The 21,157-nt window shown below is 51.6% G+C and overlaps 1 protein-coding gene across 1 annotated transcript in view; it reads left to right on the top strand.

Annotated features, from left to right (window-relative positions):
• Positions 1-16,051, top strand: part of ACP3 (acid phosphatase 3) — a 48,112-nt gene extending 32,061 nt beyond the window's left edge. Inside the window, exons 5-11 of the mRNA XM_048511378.1 lie at positions 3,440-3,538; positions 6,187-6,291; positions 8,519-8,651; positions 10,444-10,526; positions 12,130-12,236; positions 14,381-14,560; positions 15,739-16,051. Coding sequence (XP_048367335.1) covers positions 3,440-3,538; positions 6,187-6,291; positions 8,519-8,651; positions 10,444-10,526; positions 12,130-12,236; positions 14,381-14,540 — 687 coding nt within the window. The 3' untranslated portion in view covers positions 14,541-14,560; positions 15,739-16,051. The remainder of the gene's footprint in view (positions 1-3,439; positions 3,539-6,186; positions 6,292-8,518; positions 8,652-10,443; positions 10,527-12,129; positions 12,237-14,380; positions 14,561-15,738) is intronic.
• The last annotated feature ends 5,106 nt before the right edge of the window (positions 16,052-21,157 follow it).

The raw sequence follows: 21,157 nt of genomic DNA, 5'->3' as shown, positions 1-21,157 counted from the left end.
CCCCACCCCCCCCCCCCCCCACCCCCCCCCCCCCCCACCCCCCCCCCCCCCCACCCCCCCCCCCCCCCACCCCCCCCCCCCCCCACCCCCCCCCCCCCCCACCCCCCCCCCCCCCCACCCCCCCCCCCCCCCACCCCCCCCCCCCCCCACCCCCCCCCCCCCCCACCCCCCCCCCCCCCCACCCCCCCCCCCCCCCACCCCCCCCCCCCCCCACCCCCCCCCCCCCCCACCCCCCCCCCCCCCCACCCCCCCCCCCCCCCACCCCCCCCCCCCCCCACCCCCCCCCCCCCCCACCCCCCCCCCCCCCCACCCCCCCCCCCCCCCACCCCCCCCCCCCCCCACCCCCCCCCCCCCCCACCCCCCCCCCCCCCCACCCCCCCCCCCCCCCACCCCCCCCCCCCCCCACCCCCCCCCCCCCCCACCCCCCCCCCCCCCCACCCCCCCCCCCCCCCACCCCCCCCCCCCCCCACCCCCCCCCCCCCCCACCCCCCCCCCCCCCCACCCCCCCCCCCCCCCACCCCCCCCCCCCCCCACCCCCCCCCCCCCCCACCCCCCCCCCCCCCCACCCCCCCCCCCCCCCACCCCCCCCCCCCCCCACCCCCCCCCCCCCCCACCCCCCCCCCCCCCCACCCCCCCCCCCCCCCACCCCCCCCCCCCCCCACCCCCCCCCCCCCCCACCCCCCCCCCCCCCCACCCCCCCCCCCCCCCACCCCCCCCCCCCCCCACCCCCCCCCCCCCCCACCCCCCCCCCCCCCCACCCCCCCCCCCCCCCACCCCCCCCCCCCCCCACCCCCCCCCCCCCCCACCCCCCCCCCCCCCCACCCCCCCCCCCCCCCACCCCCCCCCCCCCCCACCCCCCCCCCCCCCCACCCCCCCCCCCCCCCACCCCCCCCCCCCCCCACCCCCCCCCCCCCCCACCCCCCCCCCCCCCCACCCCCCCCCCCCCCCACCCCCCCCCCCCCCCACCCCCCCCCCCCCCCACCCCCCCCCCCCCCCACCCCCCCCCCCCCCCACCCCCCCCCCCCCCCACCCCCCCCCCCCCCCACCCCCCCCCCCCCCCACCCCCCCCCCCCCCCACCCCCCCCCCCCCCCACCCCCCCCCCCCCCCACCCCCCCCCCCCCCCACCCCCCCCCCCCCCCACCCCCCCCCCCCCCCACCCCCCCCCCCCCCCACCCCCCCCCCCCCCCACCCCCCCCCCCCCCCACCCCCCCCCCCCCCCACCCCCCCCCCCCCCCACCCCCCCCCCCCCCCACCCCCCCCCCCCCCCACCCCCCCCCCCCCCCACCCCCCCCCCCCCCCACCCCCCCCCCCCCCCACCCCCCCCCCCCCCCACCCCCCCCCCCCCCCACCCCCCCCCCCCCCCACCCCCCCCCCCCCCCACCCCCCCCCCCCCCCACCCCCCCCCCCCCCCACCCCCCCCCCCCCCCACCCCCCCCCCCCCCCACCCCCCCCCCCCCCCACCCCCCCCCCCCCCCACCCCCCCCCCCCCCCACCCCCCCCCCCCCCCACCCCCCCCCCCCCCCACCCCCCCCCCCCCCCACCCCCCCCCCCCCCCACCCCCCCCCCCCCCCACCCCCCCCCCCCCCCACCCCCCCCCCCCCCCACCCCCCCCCCCCCCCACCCCCCCCCCCCCCCACCCCCCCCCCCCCCCACCCCCCCCCCCCCCCACCCCCCCCCCCCCCCACCCCCCCCCCCCCCCACCCCCCCCCCCCCCCACCCCCCCCCCCCCCCACCCCCCCCCCCCCCCACCCCCCCCCCCCCCCACCCCCCCCCCCCCCCACCCCCCCCCCCCCCCACCCCCCCCCCCCCCCACCCCCCCCCCCCCCCACCCCCCCCCCCCCCCACCCCCCCCCCCCCCCACCCCCCCCCCCCCCCACCCCCCCCCCCCCCCACCCCCCCCCCCCCCCACCCCCCCCCCCCCCCACCCCCCCCCCCCCCCACCCCCCCCCCCCCCCACCCCCCCCCCCCCCCACCCCCCCCCCCCCCCACCCCCCCCCCCCCCCACCCCCCCCCCCCCCCACCCCCCCCCCCCCCCACCCCCCCCCCCCCCCACCCCCCCCCCCCCCCACCCCCCCCCCCCCCCACCCCCCCCCCCCCCCACCCCCCCCCCCCCCCACCCCCCCCCCCCCCCACCCCCCCCCCCCCCCACCCCCCCCCCCCCCCACCCCCCCCCCCCCCCACCCCCCCCCCCCCCCACCCCCCCCCCCCCCCACCCCCCCCCCCCCCCACCCCCCCCCCCCCCCACCCCCCCCCCCCCCCACCCCCCCCCCCCCCCACCCCCCCCCCCCCCCACCCCCCCCCCCCCCCACCCCCCCCCCCCCCCACCCCCCCCCCCCCCCACCCCCCCCCCCCCCCACCCCCCCCCCCCCCCACCCCCCCCCCCCCCCACCCCCCCCCCCCCCCACCCCCCCCCCCCCCCACCCCCCCCCCCCCCCACCCCCCCCCCCCCCCACCCCCCCCCCCCCCCACCCCCCCCCCCCCCCACCCCCCCCCCCCCCCACCCCCCCCCCCCCCCACCCCCCCCCCCCCCCACCCCCCCCCCCCCCCACCCCCCCCCCCCCCCACCCCCCCCCCCCCCCACCCCCCCCCCCCCCCACCCCCCCCCCCCCCCACCCCCCCCCCCCCCCACCCCCCCCCCCCCCCACCCCCCCCCCCCCCCACCCCCCCCCCCCCCCACCCCCCCCCCCCCCCACCCCCCCCCCCCCCCACCCCCCCCCCCCCCCACCCCCCCCCCCCCCCACCCCCCCCCCCCCCCACCCCCCCCCCCCCCCACCCCCCCCCCCCCCCACCCCCCCCCCCCCCCACCCCCCCCCCCCCCCACCCCCCCCCCCCCCCACCCCCCCCCCCCCCCACCCCCCCCCCCCCCCACCCCCCCCCCCCCCCACCCCCCCCCCCCCCCACCCCCCCCCCCCCCCACCCCCCCCCCCCCCCACCCCCCCCCCCCCCCACCCCCCCCCCCCCCCACCCCCCCCCCCCCCCACCCCCCCCCCCCCCCACCCCCCCCCCCCCCCACCCCCCCCCCCCCCCACCCCCCCCCCCCCCCACCCCCCCCCCCCCCCACCCCCCCCCCCCCCCACCCCCCCCCCCCCCCACCCCCCCCCCCCCCCACCCCCCCCCCCCCCCACCCCCCCCCCCCCCCACCCCCCCCCCCCCCCACCCCCCCCCCCCCCCACCCCCCCCCCCCCCCACCCCCCCCCCCCCCCACCCCCCCCCCCCCCCACCCCCCCCCCCCCCCACCCCCCCCCCCCCCCACCCCCCCCCCCCCCCACCCCCCCCCCCCCCCACCCCCCCCCCCCCCCACCCCCCCCCCCCCCCACCCCCCCCCCCCCCCACCCCCCCCCCCCCCCACCCCCCCCCCCCCCCAAGTTGAATAGATTAGAGACAGGCCACAGTAACAGGAGCTTTTCTCCTCAATGCATTTTATAATCTTTGTTTCAGCTATTCTTCTATCCTAGGCTTGACTGTCCACGATTTGTTAAACTTATGAAAGAAAGCTTCAGTTCAGGTGCATTCAAGCTCCAACTGAAAAACTATATGGTAAGTCAAAGAAGGATCTGACTACCAGCCTCATGCCGTTCTTCAAAATGACTTTTATTATAAGCCTGTTTCCTCCCTAATAACATTATGACATTTTCCCAGGGTTGTTTTCTTAGTAATACAATTATAGTGCGGAGGTCTCAAACAAAATGTTGCTGCTGGCAGTTTACCAGATGATGCAGAGTAACTTATTCATCCCCTGGAAGACTCAGAAGAGATTGTGAAAATATCTGCTGTCCGGGCGCGGCCCTGTCCCCAGCACCCGGAATCAGCACAGCAGGCAGGGCAAGGGCTGGCAAAGGGAGAGACAGCAGGATAACAGCAGACAGACTAAAAGCCAGCAGAGTGAGTGTTGGCAGGGAGGGGCCTCTCACGGCTGAACTGGCTTTGAGAGAGAGTGATGAGCTGCAGCTGGGCCAAGAGGAGGAGTAGATAAAAGGAGAAGGGAAATGGGCCTCTGGAGCTGCCGCTGCAGCAGGGACTGGGGAGGGCATTGGCAGGGGAAGGGAGCGGTAGAGAGGCAAGGAGCTTAGAAGGGGCTGCTGCCCAGCGCTGTGGGGAACAGGCTGGGGAACCCCGGGCTTCACACTGGCTGCACACCCACCCCACCCCTGTGAAGCATAACAGGGTGGGGCAAGGAAGCTGGAGAAGGGGAGAAGCAATCAGAGGGCTCTCTTCTGTGAGGCAACAGAGAGAGAGAGAGGGAGAGGGATCAGGCAAGCCGGTAGCTCTGCCAAACAGCACCGGGACCCCAGGCCAGGGCACGGGAGGAGGGTACAAGGCGTGGCCTAACACAAGGCGCCCTGTGGGCAAGACTGTTCCTTGGCCCTCAGGGCCAAGCTAAGGTAACATCGTCTGGGGAGTCCAACCCCCAGGTCAGGGAAGGTGGGTCGGTACAGCCACCTGCGGGGCCAGGGCAACTAGGAGAAACGCCACATCTGCTCTGGTCTTTTCAAAAAGTGTTGATCTCATAGGATTTTTTCTCTATGCTGCTGAGCTGTCAACTTTATTGCTGCTGTTTTTCCTAATGCATGTGCTGTTTATAGGACAGTAGAACACCTGGTAATGTGAAGAGAGGAGGAATAGCATAAGAATAAGGTTAGCAACCCTAGCAATCATGGATGTTTAAGAAGTTCAGTCTCTAACAGTCCAATCCAGAGTGGGCCGTGGGTGTGGATGGTGCTGTTCTTGAGATGTACCACCTATGTCAGGGGTAGATATCTGGACAACACAACCCAACTTCATTAGTTTCCAATTAGAGGGGTAGTCTGTACTGCACAGACACCTAGGAGGCAATTTTTTCTTTGTCTGGCAAAACTGAAAATATTTTCCAACTCCATGCATTATGAAGCTTGCTGCAACACACTCCACTCCCTCATGGAGACAGAGGCCCAGGAGGGGGAAGTGTGTAGGGGTTCAGTGGACAGCTGCTGATAGCCCAGGCACACCCCACTCACACACACTCAAGCCCTCTCAGGAATCATATGCTGCCACCTTTTTGAGTGAAAAAATGGAACTCTGAGAGGCTTTTTAACAGATAAAATAAACTAGAATTAATTTACAAGCTTTTTCTTCTCAGTTTGATGGTACAGAATGGTTTATAAGTGTTTCTTGTTCTTTAGACAGATTTTACTTCAATGTTACAAATAAAATGCTGTCTCAGTTAAATGGCTGTTTCAGGTTCAAGTTATAGCTTCATACACACACAGGTATCTCTTTTAAGGGAAAACCTTTCCTACACAGTCCTGAACATTTTCCTGAAGCACCCACACTTTACTCTAAAGGGTTTCACACTGGCTTGGGACAGAGCAAGCTCTGGGGTTTCTCTAAACCCTCATTTAACTCTGCCAGTAAAGCTAACACACCCTCAGGAATTCTCCAGTCCCAATATCTAGGTGCGGTCTCCTACTGAGATATTAGTCACCCCACCCCCCCAGGTGTTATTAGGAGTGTTCTTGTGAGATTCGTTTTCCTCTTGTCTTCCACCCACACCTGGCCACCTAGCCTCTGATGAAAACAAGGATCTATCCTACACAGTCTTTGAGATTTCTCAGCAAACTCTGGACACCTAGCTGTTCTTTCTGTCTCCCTGTGCCTTTAGACACAATCTCTTGACTGGATCTGTGAACTGACACGATCTATGTCTGACACTTTTGTACAAGAGGCTCGATCTCAGTGTCTCAATCTGTTCTCTGAAAGACTCTCTCTCTCTCTTTCTCTCTCTCTCTCTCTCTCTCTCTCTCTCTCTCTCTCTCTCTCTCTCTCTCTCTCTCTTTTGTAAGGCGAGCACACCTTCTTGATGGCTCGTGGCTACTGCCTCTCAGCTAGCCAATCAGGTGGAGCTCTGGTTAACACATTGTGCTCCTGTTCTTACTGAACTGCACTATTTAAATTCACCATTTTAAATGCTAATCCGTCACTTTGCTTTGAAACAATGATGGCATATTGATACTGGTAGATGATAGAAACAAGAATAAAATACTCATTATTTGCTACGCTGGAGATGCTCTGAAATTGCCAGTAAAAATCAACTCTGAATGCATTTATTGACATTTACTGTAATATATGCCATGTCACTCTATGCAGAATCTATCCTCTGTGCTGATTTGTATTTACAAGCTATTAATATTTTTGTTTTTATCTTTTAGCCACTCCTAGGTCTAATAGCATCTAAACTAAGATATGATGCAAAAACTCTTCTGGATTTGAACACTCACATACTCTGGAATTTTTATGATACTTTATTTGTTCAGGTATTGTTAATTAACTACTGTACCTTTGAAAACCCCACTTGAAGATAAGTCCTATTATAATCATGCCTGCAAACCCATTTGGATCTGGTTATAATGATCCATGTGGGCACTAGGGAGACCCCAGTTGGTATAAGCAGCTCATACGTAGAGAGATATTTATAAAGTTTGGGATTAGTTTATAGTTTAAACAGCATGATTGTGGCACATTAGCTGCTGAAAACCTGTACCCGCTCCCAGTGGTACAGCTTCACATTGTATCATGTAGATGAGTCCTTTTGGACATTACGATGGCATAATGAGAGACTGGACACCCGTCATATATTCTTCTGGTACGGATGAATGCCATGTTGTCTGGAAGGGGCAACACACAGATATTTGCCTTCTATATATGCATATCAGAACACTGAAAAATCAAGGTTTCATGTAGTAACAAAGGCTGTACACCGTACAAAATCTGTGTGTTGCCCTCTTCAAATAACATATCATAACAGGAGGACTGAATGTAACTACATGCTGCTGATGCATTCAGGCGTTTTCTGGACAGATCATATGTCCTAGGATGGGCAGGTGAAATATCCCTGTCTGCTCATGAATTCCGCATGGCTTACGGCCCTAAATCAGGCCTGTCCCACAAGATTTTCCTTATCCCAGGGTTTTCAAAAATCGCTAAATTGGTGTTCTTTTGAAAAAGCCTGTGCTGCTTCTGCTCCCGTGCAAACACCGTGGGAGACGGACTGGTTTATTTTTTATGCCTCACCACCTGCTCTCCCCTCCCCTCCCCTGCGCCCGCATCCCTGGTCTCCCCTTCTGACCTCACGTTCTTCTGCCATGCCCAGCCTTCCGTCCTCGTTCTCACCCCTTTCTCCGGAGAGCATTGCATTGGCTCCTTTGCAAAACTTGAGAAAAGGGGTGGGTGGGTGTGTCCTGCTTGGTTTTCCTGTGGTTGCTCTGGATCAGTCAATCAGAAGCCTTTGGGGGGGAGAGCCAATCAGAATGCAGCATGCTGCATCTAGATTGTAAAAACAAAAAAAGGCTGCTGCGAAAGAAACTTTCCTCCCGGTCTTAACTCGATTCCTTCATGGAAATGGGCAGCCGGGTGAAGAGAGAAACCGAGATAATTTATTGAGGTGCACATCAATTTAAACCCTACTCTCTCCGATAGGGCCAAGATCCAGATACTTTTAAATGATCGCTGTTCCAAATAGACTGAAGGCATAGCAAAGTTACTTTGACTTTGATCTTATGCCTAATAAAGGTCATGGAGGGAGGGAGGGCGGGATGGTATGCATGATCCTGGTTCTATCCCAGTATATTTGGTCCAACTGGAAAATGGCAGGATCCTAGTATGTGCAGTTGAAACATCCAAAGAAGACTGAGAGCCAGTGTGGTGTAGTGATTAAGAGCAGTGGACTCTGATCTGGAGGTTTGATTCCCCTCTTCTCTACATGAATCCGGCTGGGTGACCTTGGGCTAGTCACAGGTTTCTCAGAACTCTCTCAGCCCCACCTACCTCACAATGTGGGGAGAGGAAAAGAAGGGATTTGTAAGCTGCTGTGAGACTCCTTACACTTGAGAAAAATGGGGTATAATTGCAAATTCTTCTTCTTTGGCTATGATTACATGGGTATCCAGGCTGTAAGGTAGCGTTCCAAGGGGCTCTGCTCCCATCCACCAGTTGAGGCTGCTGTGGAAAGCAAAATGATGATCTGGGTAGTCTACATTTTAAAAAACTGTTTAAAATAATTAGCCTAACCAAAAAATCTATAAAGCCACAGAACAGATATAGTTGGAAGGGAAAAGGGCCTGGCACAAAACTACCAAGCTCCTGATGGGGCCAGGTCACACACAGCCCTACCTCAACTTTTCTCTGAGCAGTGGTGGGGGAAAAAATACCGTATATACCGGCGTATAAGACGACTGGGCGTATAAGACGACCCCCCCACTTTTCCAGTTAAAATATAGAGTACCACCCGCTCAGTACCACCTGCTCAGTACCTGGGGTATAAGACGACCGCAGACTTTACAGATGATTTCCCAGGGTTCAAAAGTAGTCTTATACACCAGTATATACAGTAAGCAAAAAAAAATGGCCGTCAGCCTGGCGGTCTGGCGTCTTTTCTGGGAAAATGCAGAAGCGACATCTGTGCTCTTTGGGAATGATACCCCCACATATTCCCACCTGGCAACCCTAACATGGAAAATGTTAAGCTCACTTTTTTAACTCTAGAAACTCCATCGTCGTCGTAATCCACACTGGGCAGATGAGAGGATGATGGGTAAACTGAAGTCACTGATAGAGTTAGCCATAAGCACACTCTTTGGAGAGCCGAAAAGAGAAGAAAAATCACAACTGCAAGGAGGCGAGTATCAAATAGGTTCCTTTCTCTGTTACTTGTATGCTCCATGCCCCATCTTGTCTCCTTGTAGATGTAAAATTTCTACTGAAACAATACCCCAAAGAACACTGTTTTTAAAATGAGAAATATATTTGGAGTTTTTTTTTAAAAAAAAACACCTTTTTTCTTATGTGAATTGTGCTCTGATGTTATTTGAGGATGAGAAAAACTTATCGGTTTTGAAAGGGTGAGGTTCATATGTCATAGTCTAGCACAACTTTAAGGACTGGAAACTAGCTTTAAAAACAAAAAACGGTAAAAAGATAAGCTGGCAAGCATGCTGACTTTAGTACCTCATACGTTATTTCACATGTGTGGGTTTGTTTGCAGAATCTTAGGATCAAATCAGATAAAACGCTACTGGCCCTTTCCATTCAAATCTCCTAAAACGTTTGTAAAACATTTGTAAAACGTTTTCAGTCCCTCCTTTTGTTTGCACTCACCCCCTTGAAATGACTGAGAGAAGGACTGAGAGAAAGGACTGGGAGAAAGGACTGAGAGAAGAAGAGGTTGACAGACAAACTGCAACGCAGGCTGTGAGCTGCTTCCTTGCATATAAACAGAAACATGCTAGGAGACCCCTCTGCAAACCCAGTGCGCAGAGGACAGCCGCGAGGTAAGCATCCAGGGGAGAAACAAGGGGAAAGTGGCACTACGCCAGTATAAGCATCCCATAGGCCATATAAATGCATTTAGGAGCATGGTAACATCAAATTCAGTGAGCTTAGAAGGGCCTGAGTCTGCTTTATTATTATTATTATTATTATTATTATTATTATTATTATTATTATTATTATTATTATTATTATTATTATTATTATTACTACTACTACTACTACTACATATTTATTGGTCTTGATAGACCACCCAACCCCCAAAGGGCTCTGGGCGGTGTACAATGAAACATAAAACAAATCCAATACAAAGTATCATAAATGCAATACACCAATAACACATTAAAATACATTATAGCAGCAATTCCATAAAATTCCATAAAAATGCTTACAAAGCATTCTTAATTGAGGTCAAAAACTTAGACTAATAAAGTGAAATCTGAGGAAAAGTGAAAATCAAGCATAACAGCAAAAAAAAATTACTTGAAAAACTTTCCTGAAGAAAAGCTATCAGGCCACTACAATGAGAAGCCACTCCCCAACAACCAGCCCCCCGGCTCTAGAAGAAAAATGAAGGTGCGCTCACAAACTGATATTCAGAATCCTACAATGACCAATTCTCGTCGTTCCTCACAGAACAAATAAGACATCATGAGGACCTTAAAAAGGCATCTTGGGAAGGAATTCCACACAGTTTTTTCTGCTCAAGGTGTCCTATTTTGAGGATGCTTTTAATTACACCTTTTGCTCCTAAGCCACCTGCACGACGTCTCCTGCCTGGCTGGGTGGAATGCAGAGCTCAGGAGGCATCTTATTTTTCCCACCTGAAAATTTCACTTTCTGGTCAGTTTCACCCTCATCATGTCATCTTTGGGGGTGTGCAGAGTGAAAAGAAACAGTCACCTCTTCTTAAAACATCCCACAGATGTCTTTTTTGTGGTGAGCAGAACAGACCACTTGTTATTTTTGATATCAGTTGCTATTGGGCTACTTAGTTAGAATTCAGTATTTCCTTGAATTAAAACCATTAGACTTTCTCAGTCATCTTTAGTTGAAAAATAAATCGCAATTGATAAAGCAAACAAGTTTGGAAATGTGTCTTGGTTTCTCTTGAGCTTAGCTTCTTTCTTACCTCCATCCAGGTCTCCTTGTGAAAGACATTTTGAAAAGGATCGATAACTTTGTTTCCAATGCTGACCCCCGAAAAATGATGATGTATTCAGCAGTAAGTATTAACACAATTAAACCTTTGTTAAAGGAAAAGGACATTTTTCTGTGTCTGTGATTTAAGGGAGATGATGTTACGTAGCTAAGTGAGCCATCTCATTATGTCCAGAAAGTTTAGCATGAATATTTAGCCTATAAGTCTGCCTGTATGAAGGCAGGGTGGGCCCACATAGCCTATGCTCTTATTGTTAGATTTTGTTTAGAATTATGGATCTGCCCAGTAGTGTGTGTGAGTGCAGTTTATAGAAACTTCCCAAGAGATGAAGAAGAGTTTGGATTTATATCCCCCCTTTCTCTCCTGCAGGAGACTCAAAGGGGCTTACAAAATCCTTTCCCTTCCCCCTCACAACAAACACCCTGTGAGGTGGGTGGGGCTGAGAGAGTTCCGAGAAGCTGTGACTAGCCCAAGGTCACCCATCTGGCGTGTGTGGTAAAACTTACATTTATTCAAGTATCTCCGGTTCACAGCTTTGTTCCAGGAAAAAGGTAGATAGAAAGAAACCCTAATCTAAGAAATACTTTCCCTATGAACAAGTGGGCACTCTACCACGCCATCACGTGTGTGCAAGTGAGAGAGTGCTACAATGGGAAAGCCCCACTGTGGCAGGCTGCCATTGACCATGCGCTCCGGTCAAAACTAGGACAGAAGTGAAACCAGCATGGGGAAGAAAGGAAGTTAGTGGGTGGTCTCCCGGCCCAGACAAGGAGGGCAAACAAGAGAGGCAACACAGTTAGAGTGAGATACACAGCACCCCCCAGTGTCCAGGCATGCAGAAGTTGCTTATTCCAACACTTATTGTAATCGATATATGGGATATTTATTCAAATATGCATAAATTGCCCTAGTTCCTCATGCTAAAGTGTGTGTGACTTCTTCAGAAAGGAGATACAGATCTGAGTAAACTACAGACATACAACAACTGCAGATTAATTGCTGGATCATAAAGACTGTGCAGAACCAACCTAAGGATCTTAAATCTACATGGCTATAGATGTATTTAAGCTCTTGCCTGCTTTGGGTATTCTTGCAAGGTCGATCCCCTTGTTAGCAGTCAACAATGCAAACCAGAGAAAACTTTCCTGGGAGTAAACTCCAGTCCATTCAATAAACTGACCAGAGAAGAAGAAGAGAGAGAAGAGTTTGGATTTATACCCTACCTTTCTCTCCTGTAAGGATGCTCAAGGTGGCTTACAAGCTCCTTTCCCTTCCTCTCCCCACAACAGACACCTTATGAGGTAGGTGGGGGTGAAAGAGTTCCAAAGAACCGTGACTAGCCCAAGGTCACCCAGCAGGAATGTAGGAGTGTGGAAACACATCTGGTTCACCAGATAAGCCTCTGCCACTCAGATGAAGGAGTGGGGAATCAAACCTGGTTCTCCAGATTAGAACCCACCTGTTCTTAACCACTACACCACACTAGCTACACCAGCATTCTGAATAGACATACTTTGGATGGTACTGCAACTTTATCAAAAAGATGTTGAGTAGGGATGTCTGTTAGGATTGCCTTAGAGTGTGAGAAAATAAAAAGGGCACCACAGCCACACACACATCAAAAAAACCCCTGTGTTTCATAAGAATTTCTTCTTCTTCTTTATAGCATGATACCACATTAATTGCTCTCCAATCAGCCCTGAATGTGTACGATAGAAAGTTACCTCCTTATGCTGCCTGCCACATTTTTGAGCTCTATCAAGAAAGAAATGGGCAAGTATTTGCCATCTGAGGGTGGAGCTTTTGGGGGGCAAGTTCTCTATCCACAAACCACACTGCACTCCTTTTGGCTGGGGTAAATCAATCGGCCATAGCCGTATTTATTAATAGCAAAGACAGAGGCGTGAGGTGCAGCATGGGTCTTGATTTGATCGTTTCAGCATCACAGCAGAGCTCCAGTGGGCGGATATCTCATGCTGGAGTTTCACTCCGCTGTGGGGCTCTGCCGAGCGGACGCTCCTGGGAAGAGATGTTTCCCAGATGCCCTGCTCGGCAGGGCGGACGCCTGTTGCCGTTGTCTGCCATCCCTAGGGAGGGGTAGCTCCCCCCCTTCGGCCCTTCCAAATCAATACCCATGCACGAAAACTGCCTTGCTCTGGCTTTCAGCACCTGCCATCAGGGACTTTCTGTAGCTTTCTATGCTCCATCTTCCCCCCAGCTCCACAGCTGCTGCACGCTGTAACTTGATCCTTTCCTGAGCTCTGCCAGGCTCAGCTTAGCTGGGCTTATCCTGGCTAGGTCCAGCTTTAAACTGCATTTTAAAGCTGGAGCCATCTAAGTCCGGCATTGAAGAGCCCTCCCCCCCCAAATCCACATGGACTTGGGGAGTACGCAGCTCAATGCTGGGCAGTGCCTGACCTGAGCACCATCTGTAACTAGATATGTTCCAGGTGGTTAAGACTGAAGTTGCTTCTTTAGGTGCCCTGTGGTCACAAGCAGAAAATGACAGAAGTGAGTCTAGGAGGCACAAATCTCCAGCTGAATGTCAGATTCAAAGTCCTCCTGTTGTCACTTAACAGGAGGACTTTGTAACCTATACATTGACCATTTTATATCTGAGTGACCCTCTGCTCTTTCAGTTCAAAATGGCTGACCTTGGCTGGACTGAGCTTCTCGCTCAGTAGACTTGATGCCGCTCATTTAGCGTTATACGAGTTGCTCTCCATACCCCGCCTTGTGGCACTCCAAGCCCTGGAAAGGATAACAGAAGTGGCCCCATGAAGAAGAGTGACTGAGCTGCCAAAACAAGTCCACGGCTGTTGCTAGGCAGCAATGGGGAAACTTCCTCCTGATTACTAACCTATTCAGGAGAAAGATGAAAGAGGCAGGAAGCAACTGTGGCTGGGAAAGTTCAGCTGCCCACTTCTACACATTGAATCTCTACTAAAGAGATAGGACATTTTTTCCAGATCTGCTGGCAATCCCACTCATATCCTGATCCTGAAGTAAGGATGTTCAAGGCATATGTGGCAACAGAAAGAACCAGGAGGAAAGGCTCGGGGATCAGGAAGGCTGCATCCCCACAACATTGGATCCGTACATTGTAGAATAAGTTGCCTTTGGCCTGGCTAAAAAAAGAACCCTTGCTTCATCCAATGAAGATTGTTCCCATTGTGGGATATTTTTCTGTCATTGTACTGTAGCAATCATCTGCTACAACCTAAGATCAATTTGCAACTAGAAAACCTAGGAGCACCTAACTGCAAAGATGCAGTTGTTTGCACATTTGTATCATATGAAGATCCATTGAAATTAGGAAGACTTACTCAAAGGGCCACTTTATGTGTTTGACAAGTTGGGTGGGGGTTGCTTGGACTCAGGACACATTCCAGGCCCACAGCAGCAGCAGAGAAAATAATTTTTTTTAAAACTCCAATAACTAGGCTGGGCCAAGGACAGCGGCACGGGGTGTATGGAGAGGCTCTGGCTTCCCCCCTGTACTGTTTTCCCAAACTGAAACAGTTGGGGAAGAGCAATTTACTTTTTTAAAAGCTACCTATAGAATATTCTATGCATTTCCTCACAACTTCAGTGTGACGGTATGGAAAACATAATGTGTAGTTTGGCCGTAAGTTAGTTTTCATAGGATCAGTCTGCACAGCCTCAATGTTTTCACGTATTTTTCCCACAAGCAAATGACATCGATACAGATCTCTACAATCATTCTATTAGGTTGAAAACTTTACAAGTTGGTTTTGATATTTTCAGTGGTTATCAGAAGAAATCTCAGATCGTTTGAATTAGAAAAAAAATATTGCTAGTGAGGCCCATGTAGCCCCGAATTGTATTTCTGTGTGATACTCCAAGAAGGTAATAACCCAATTCTCTTCTTTCTTTTTTGGATGCCATAAAATCAGTCAGTACACCGTTGAGATGCAGTACCTGACCAGCGTTACTAGAGCCGCTACTCCACTCACGTTGCCGGGCTGTTCACGGGCTTGTCCGCTTGACAAGTTTAAACAGTTGCTTCAGCCTATCATCGTGGATGACTGGCAAGCAGAATGCAACAAGGCGTAGGAAGCCATTATAACTGTGAGGCAAGTAAACGTGTTATCTGTCTGTCATCTGGGAACAATAGCGGGAATGATAGTAAAAATATACAAATGTGAGGTGACGTTCTTTAAATTCACAAGCTGGATCGTTTGCACTCACAAGTGAGTTGGGACCTGCTTTTTCAATTCTGATCTAAAACCCAAAAAATGTCTTGGAAAACAAATCTGGGATTTTACAGTCACAGTACTCTACATCAGTCTGCTTCATAGATACTCGAAGTCCTTCGCCTGGAACACTGGCCTTGAGAAGGCTGTGAGGATCGGATTTCCCACACATTTCAAAGCTGAACATGGTGCTTGGGCAAGGCAGAAAGAACTGTGTCCCCCACCCCCAACAGCTGGTCAATCTTGGTCAGTCAGCTTTGGGGAAACCAAAAATGAGGAGAAAAGCAACTTTCCTTCCTGCCCAGCAACATTCGTGGAATTCCTGAAGCAGCTGAGAAGTGAGGGCAAGCCAAGTTTTCCTTTCCATCCTACAGATAGATATTCCTCAACTGGGAAATCTAGTGCCATCCTTACAGTTTTATAAAACCAGGTCTACTTAGAGCCAAACGAAACACAACAGATGTCCCTGAGTTCACCCCATTGACTCGCCACCATTTTAAAGAGTTCCCCCTCAGGAATTACTTTAAACGTCACCACAGAGGCCTGATTCTAGTTGAGACTACTGCACCACAGGAGAGAAGGAGATCCTGACTTCACCCTGCTCTGTTTTTTCTACCTAAAACAGTGCCAGGGGTAAAAAACAACGATAACAACAACATGGGGAAGGCATGTTAGAGGGAAGAGGGAACTCACTCTTTAAAATGACAGTGTGTCTCTCGAGGTGAACTTGGAGATGGCCCATCTTGCCTAGTTTAGAAGGAAGTAACTCGGCTTAGGATCCATGGATCTTTATTTTCACTCAGCTTTATTTTTCCTGGTACCTTTTTTTCACATTCTATTTACGTAGTTTTTCAAAGGATTTTTTGTGTCAACTGCATAGATGTGAAGTGGGATTAGTGAAGGTCAAAGGGAAATAGCTGATGATAGCAATGTACAATGGCAAAAGAAACAAAAACAGAAGATTTGTGCAATAAAAGATTTGTACTAACTATATCCATAAGATATGTGTTTTAAGGTACTGCTTTTTTGACATGTTGCTGTTGACTTTTATCTGCTAGAAAGCAAACCTAAAGTCAAAGGAAAGCCAAAGCAGCATCAACATCATAAGAGGAAGGAAACAAGATGTGCATAAATTACGCAATGGCAAAAATAGTTGCTAAATCCCTCACATTGTTCCAGGCATGAAGATTTTTGTCCTTCACAGAACTCAACCTTAAATGTTCCCCTCAGCTCCACAATGGCTAAACCCAGAAGTCCAGGCCTATTGGCCTCTCTGGCTTTCCAGTGGACCATGTTCCAGTGAAATCAGCATTGTTTCACATTATACACACCATTGCATTTGTTTGTTCCAGGACAGTAAAACAAATATTAAACATGATTGTTCCTTTAAACAATATTTGGTTGTTTTCCTTTATGTATTTGTTTCCTTCCTTTGACTTGTTGAAATCTGGAAACAAATCATCTTTGAGCTGATTCCCAACACATTCAAAAGGCTGTTACTATTGTTTCAACTGAAAATCTGCATTTTTAATTGCACTTTTGATGCCTGCTCTAATCCCTGAATTGCAGCAGAAGTGTGATCTGTCAAGGAGCAGCTGCATACATACAGAACATGGGGTTCTACTGTGGAGCCACAGTCAGATATATGTGTAAGCAAATGGCTGCTTCAAAGCATTCAGAATACATGAAATCAGTTGTGGGAAAATAATAACCTCTAGAGGACACTCTTCTACTCTTTTAAATCCCAGTGCAATGATATTCATTTGGCTTAGTTTCTTCTGTTCTTCTGTTGTGTTTTTGCACTCCAGCTAACATAGTTTTCAGTTTAGTACTAAACACTGTAGAAAAGCTAAGAAGGTTTATAGTGATTCTGCATCATTTGAGAAAATGTTAATATTTAAAAGAAGATGCTGATATAAGACACGCATAGACCCTCAACTTCCATCTCTGTATTTATTATTCCAAAACAAAATAAAAGGTCCCACCACTGCCCGCATCTGCATCCACACTTGGCCTGGGTAATCGATTGTTGATTGGGGGTCTCTGCCACTGACCCCCAAAGCCAGGCTCTCCAAGAGTCAGGAAAGGAGTCAGGAGAATTCCAAGAACGCCCAGGTCCACACACGGAAAGGCACAGGGAGGAGGCGGGGAGAAACCACATTGTCCCATCTCTCTCACCGTTTGTCTGCTCATCCGACTCGTCGGCTCATCTGCTCATCCCGCAGTCAGCAGAACAAAACACCCCAAAATAAGACATGACTTCACCCGACACAATTACAAAACTCGCTATGCTCACTAATCACATAAGGTAGTGAAAAAAACAGTTTTCTATTCCCTGGGCCCTCTAAAACAATGTTTCTAACTTAATTACAGGAGCTGCAAAAATCACCACCTAGCTCCAGGTGCCATCTTCCACCATCTTGTACCATGTGTTTTTGGAGGGAGTACAAAAGAGTGAAATTGAGATGATCAAGGGTTGTGACATCTTTCCTATGAGGTAACTCTAAGGCATCTGGGAATTCTTAATTTAGACAGTGATGGTTGAGCGGACACAAGATAATGGTTTATAAAATTATGCAAGGGGCAGAGGAGATGGATAGATGTCTCACCTGTTTCTTTTCCCATATTAGAACCCTGGCAAATCCAATTAAATTTATAGTCAGTAGGTACAAGACAGTTCAACCTGCATCAGTGGCAAGGCACACAAAATGGGGCATCAGTGAGATAAAGCAGGCAGGACAGTATTGGCTCCTCAGATCCAATGTCTGTTCCTGGTAGGTCTGGAGGCTGAGGTATACTTTCAGTCGTGTCATGGTTAGGATTCCAGGCCAACATCTAATAGAAGGTCCATCTAATAGAAGGCCCACTACAAAATACTTGCCAAGCCCCCCTGGCTACCAGTGGGGGTTGCAGGGGCTCAGGTTGCCAGATCCAGGTTGGGAAACTCCTGGAGAGACAGGGACCTCAGTGCAATACAGTGCCATAGAGCCCACCCTCTTGGCATGGAGCGAGAGGCCCACCACCCCAGCAGATCGGTAGTGGGCGAGGGGCTAGTCACAGTTATCTCTGAAGTCTCTCAGCCCCACCAATCTTACAAGATGTCTGTTGTGGGGAGAGGAAGGGAAGAAGTTTGTAAGCTGCCTTGAGACTCCTAATAATAATCCTCCTCCTCCGGTGGTGGTGGCGGTGGCTCCTCCTCCTCCTCCTCCTCCTCCTCCTCCTCCTTCTTCTTCTACTTCTTCTTCTCCTTCTCCTTCTCCTCCTTCTCCTTCTCCTTCTTCTCCTTCTTATTCTCCTTCTTCTTCTCCTTCTCCTTCTCCTTCTCCTTCTCCTTCTCCTCCTCCTCCTTCTCCTTCTTCCATGCTCATTCTTACACAGCCCAAGTGTGTTCTATTACCATCAACCCATTCTTTCTGTGAAACTGCTCTGCTTACAGGCCATTGTTTAAGTAAATTGGTCACAAGCTACCAGATTGGCCTGAGGTTAATCCTCAAGAAGTGAGTAAACTAATCAGTGGTTTGAAAAGCGGTAAGGCCCCAGGTCCTGATGCAATAATACCAGAAATACTTAAATCCTCACCCGAGTGGTGGGCTACAACTCTGGCTTCCTTATTTACCCATGTAAATAACACGGGCCGCATCCCAAAGATGTGGCTGGCGTCTATAGTTGTCCCAATCTACAAAAAGGGTGATATTACTAATCCTTCAAACTATCGTCCTATAAGCCTATTATCTGTAATTGGCAAACTATATGCAAAACTACTCCTTAGGAGAGTGGAAGATTGGGTCAAGCAAGCAGAAGTAATAGGACCGGAGCAAATTGGATTCACTAAAAATAAATCAACACTGGATCATGTAACAGTTTTAGCACACTTAGCTAACAAAAGTATAACTCATAATAACCGTAAACTGTTTGCAGCCTTCCTGGATTTAAAAGGGGCATTTGACTCCATATCTAGAGCCCTACTGTGGAGAAAATTGACGCATGCTACACATGGACCCCACACTACTGTTTCTTATAAAACAGCTACACACTTGCACTAGCTGCAGAATAAGAGCCGCAACAAAAGGACCGCTCACAGAAAATATCATCACAACCAGGGGGTCAAACAAGGCTGTACATTGGCCCCCACTTTGTTCAATATATTCCTTAGTGATCTAGTGCCAACCCTCCAGAAGGCCAATGGGCATGTTCCCAAACTAAGCACTAAACACGTGCCAGCTAAGTTACTGTATGCTGACGACACCGTTCTTCTTTCCCACACTAAAGTTGGTCTCACTCGTCTCTTAAATTGCTGTGCTGAATATTGTAAGAGGAACGAACTGGTAATTAACTATGAAAAAACCAAAATAATGGTCTTCGCTAGAAGACCCCCTAGTCATACATGGACCATCAATAACAGACCCATAGAACAAGTTAACCAGTTCAAATATTTGGGCATAACTCTTACTAGCAAACCTTAATTGGGCAGTACATAGGAAATTAGCACTCGCTGCAGCTAACAACAGTGCCCTAGCAATTCAGCCGCTTCTTTTCACTGTGGGCCACCAGTATATACCATCCGCATTGAAGGTGTTCAATGCTAAATGCGGCTCTCAGCTCCTCTATGGAGCACCTATTTGGATCGGAGCTATAAACAAAAATATAAACACAGCCCAGTCCCGTTTCTTCCACAAAATTATGGGCTTACCAAATTATGCTTCATATGCAGCCCTATGTTTAGAACTCGGGCAAATATCATATGCCACGATGGCCTGGCTGAGAACTGTCAGATACTGGCTACGTATCCACTATTTGCAGGATCACTCCAGTTTGTTACACTTCATGCTTTCCGACTATGCAAATTCTAGGTGGCTGAAACTAGTTGAGGGAAAAATCAACACTCTTGGCTTTTCATTAGAGTCGTTAGTCCCTCTTTCCCTATCAGAAGCATATAGCTGCTTGAAAACTAAGCTATTAGAACAAGAGTATCGGAATATGATAACAGCTGCGAGGAAAACGTGTTCCCCCCTGACCCTGCTTATTCCAATTGAACAAGGACACATGGCCAATTATTTACAGTGGATCACCAACCCTAAATTAAGAAGAGCTTTAACACTGGCCAGATTCAATCTAATGCCTTCTATGCTGCTCTATGGCAGATATCAACAAATTGATAAACAGAGGAGGCTATGTCCATGCAATATGGGTCAGGTGGAGACACTCGATCATACCCTCTTTCATTGTGTAAGGTTTGCAAAAATCAGAATGTCACAATCTGCACTTATCCCATTTCTGTATAACAATCTAACTGATGCTCTTAAGATACCTATGCTTTTGAACAACATGGATCCCACAGTGTGTGAGAATGTAGCAAAATTTCTGCTAACAATAATAGACGTAAGTCTAGATGAATACCAACCAATGTCTATGTATTATGACCACATATAGCCAGCAGTAATTTTTCTAGCTTCTGTCAGTATCCGATGACGTTTAAGTGAGTTAACTTAGCTGAAGGAATGTCCTATAGTTACAGAAGGACCATGTATATATTTTAGTATTTAGTATTTTAGTACCAGTGTCTATAATTGTGAGCAATAATGGGCAAATTTTGTATGCTGATTTTGTATGTTTATTTTATGCCAATAAAGGCTTGTGAAATTGGTCACAAATCATATAAATCAGTCAGTAAAATCCTGTCAGTCAATAAAAAACCTATGTTTTAATCAAATCCTCTCTTTTGGTGTTGGTCTAAGAAGATGCTTCTGATGCTATGGACCGCCAATTGGCTTGGCCAATACAGACTGCGCAACACAGGATGAATATGATCTCTACAGGCAACCCCTGTGAGCAAGAGAGCTACTGCATGTTGGACCAGCTTTAACCTCCAGATCAGACGCAAGGGTAGGCCCACATAGAGCGAGTTACAATATGATGGGAAATATAATATCATTCTGTCATCCAATTATCTATCTCCACTTGGACCAAGATTAAAATCTCGAGGGAGGAATTAAGTGCTGCCTTTAATTTTTCTTCCCAAACAGCTGATGACATAAATGCTTAGTTTTCTCACAGAAGCAGTATACTGATGGTAGCAGGAGAGAAGGATAAATTACATATATAAAAGCAACTGGTATACATATTTTCAGCTATTGATATGCACAAGAACACTTTTTTCTGTGCATCATTCACAGGATCAGGTAGAGTTGCCAACCTCCAGGTGGGATCTGGTGATCACCAAGAATTAGAATTGATCTCCAGGCTACAGAGCTGCTCTCCCCCTGGAGAGAGAGATTGCGTCTCTCACCTTCCCAAATGCTGCCCTCAATAGGCCTTACCTCCCAATCTCCAGGCATTTCCCAACCTGAATTTGACAACCTTAAAATTGGGATATCAAGTTGTATGCTATAATTCACATTTCATGTGACTTCTCTGAATGAAATAGTTTGGGGGGGGGGTGTAGTCTGAAGACAACACATTGCTCAATGTTTCACTGCG

Source organism: Sphaerodactylus townsendi, linkage group LG11 (genome assembly GCF_021028975.2).
Source record: "Sphaerodactylus townsendi isolate TG3544 linkage group LG11, MPM_Stown_v2.3, whole genome shotgun sequence".
Classification (NCBI taxonomy): Eukaryota; Metazoa; Chordata; class Lepidosauria; order Squamata; family Sphaerodactylidae; genus Sphaerodactylus; species Sphaerodactylus townsendi.
Note: the sequence above shows the minus strand (reverse complement) of the source record. Positions and strands in the feature narration are given on the sequence as shown.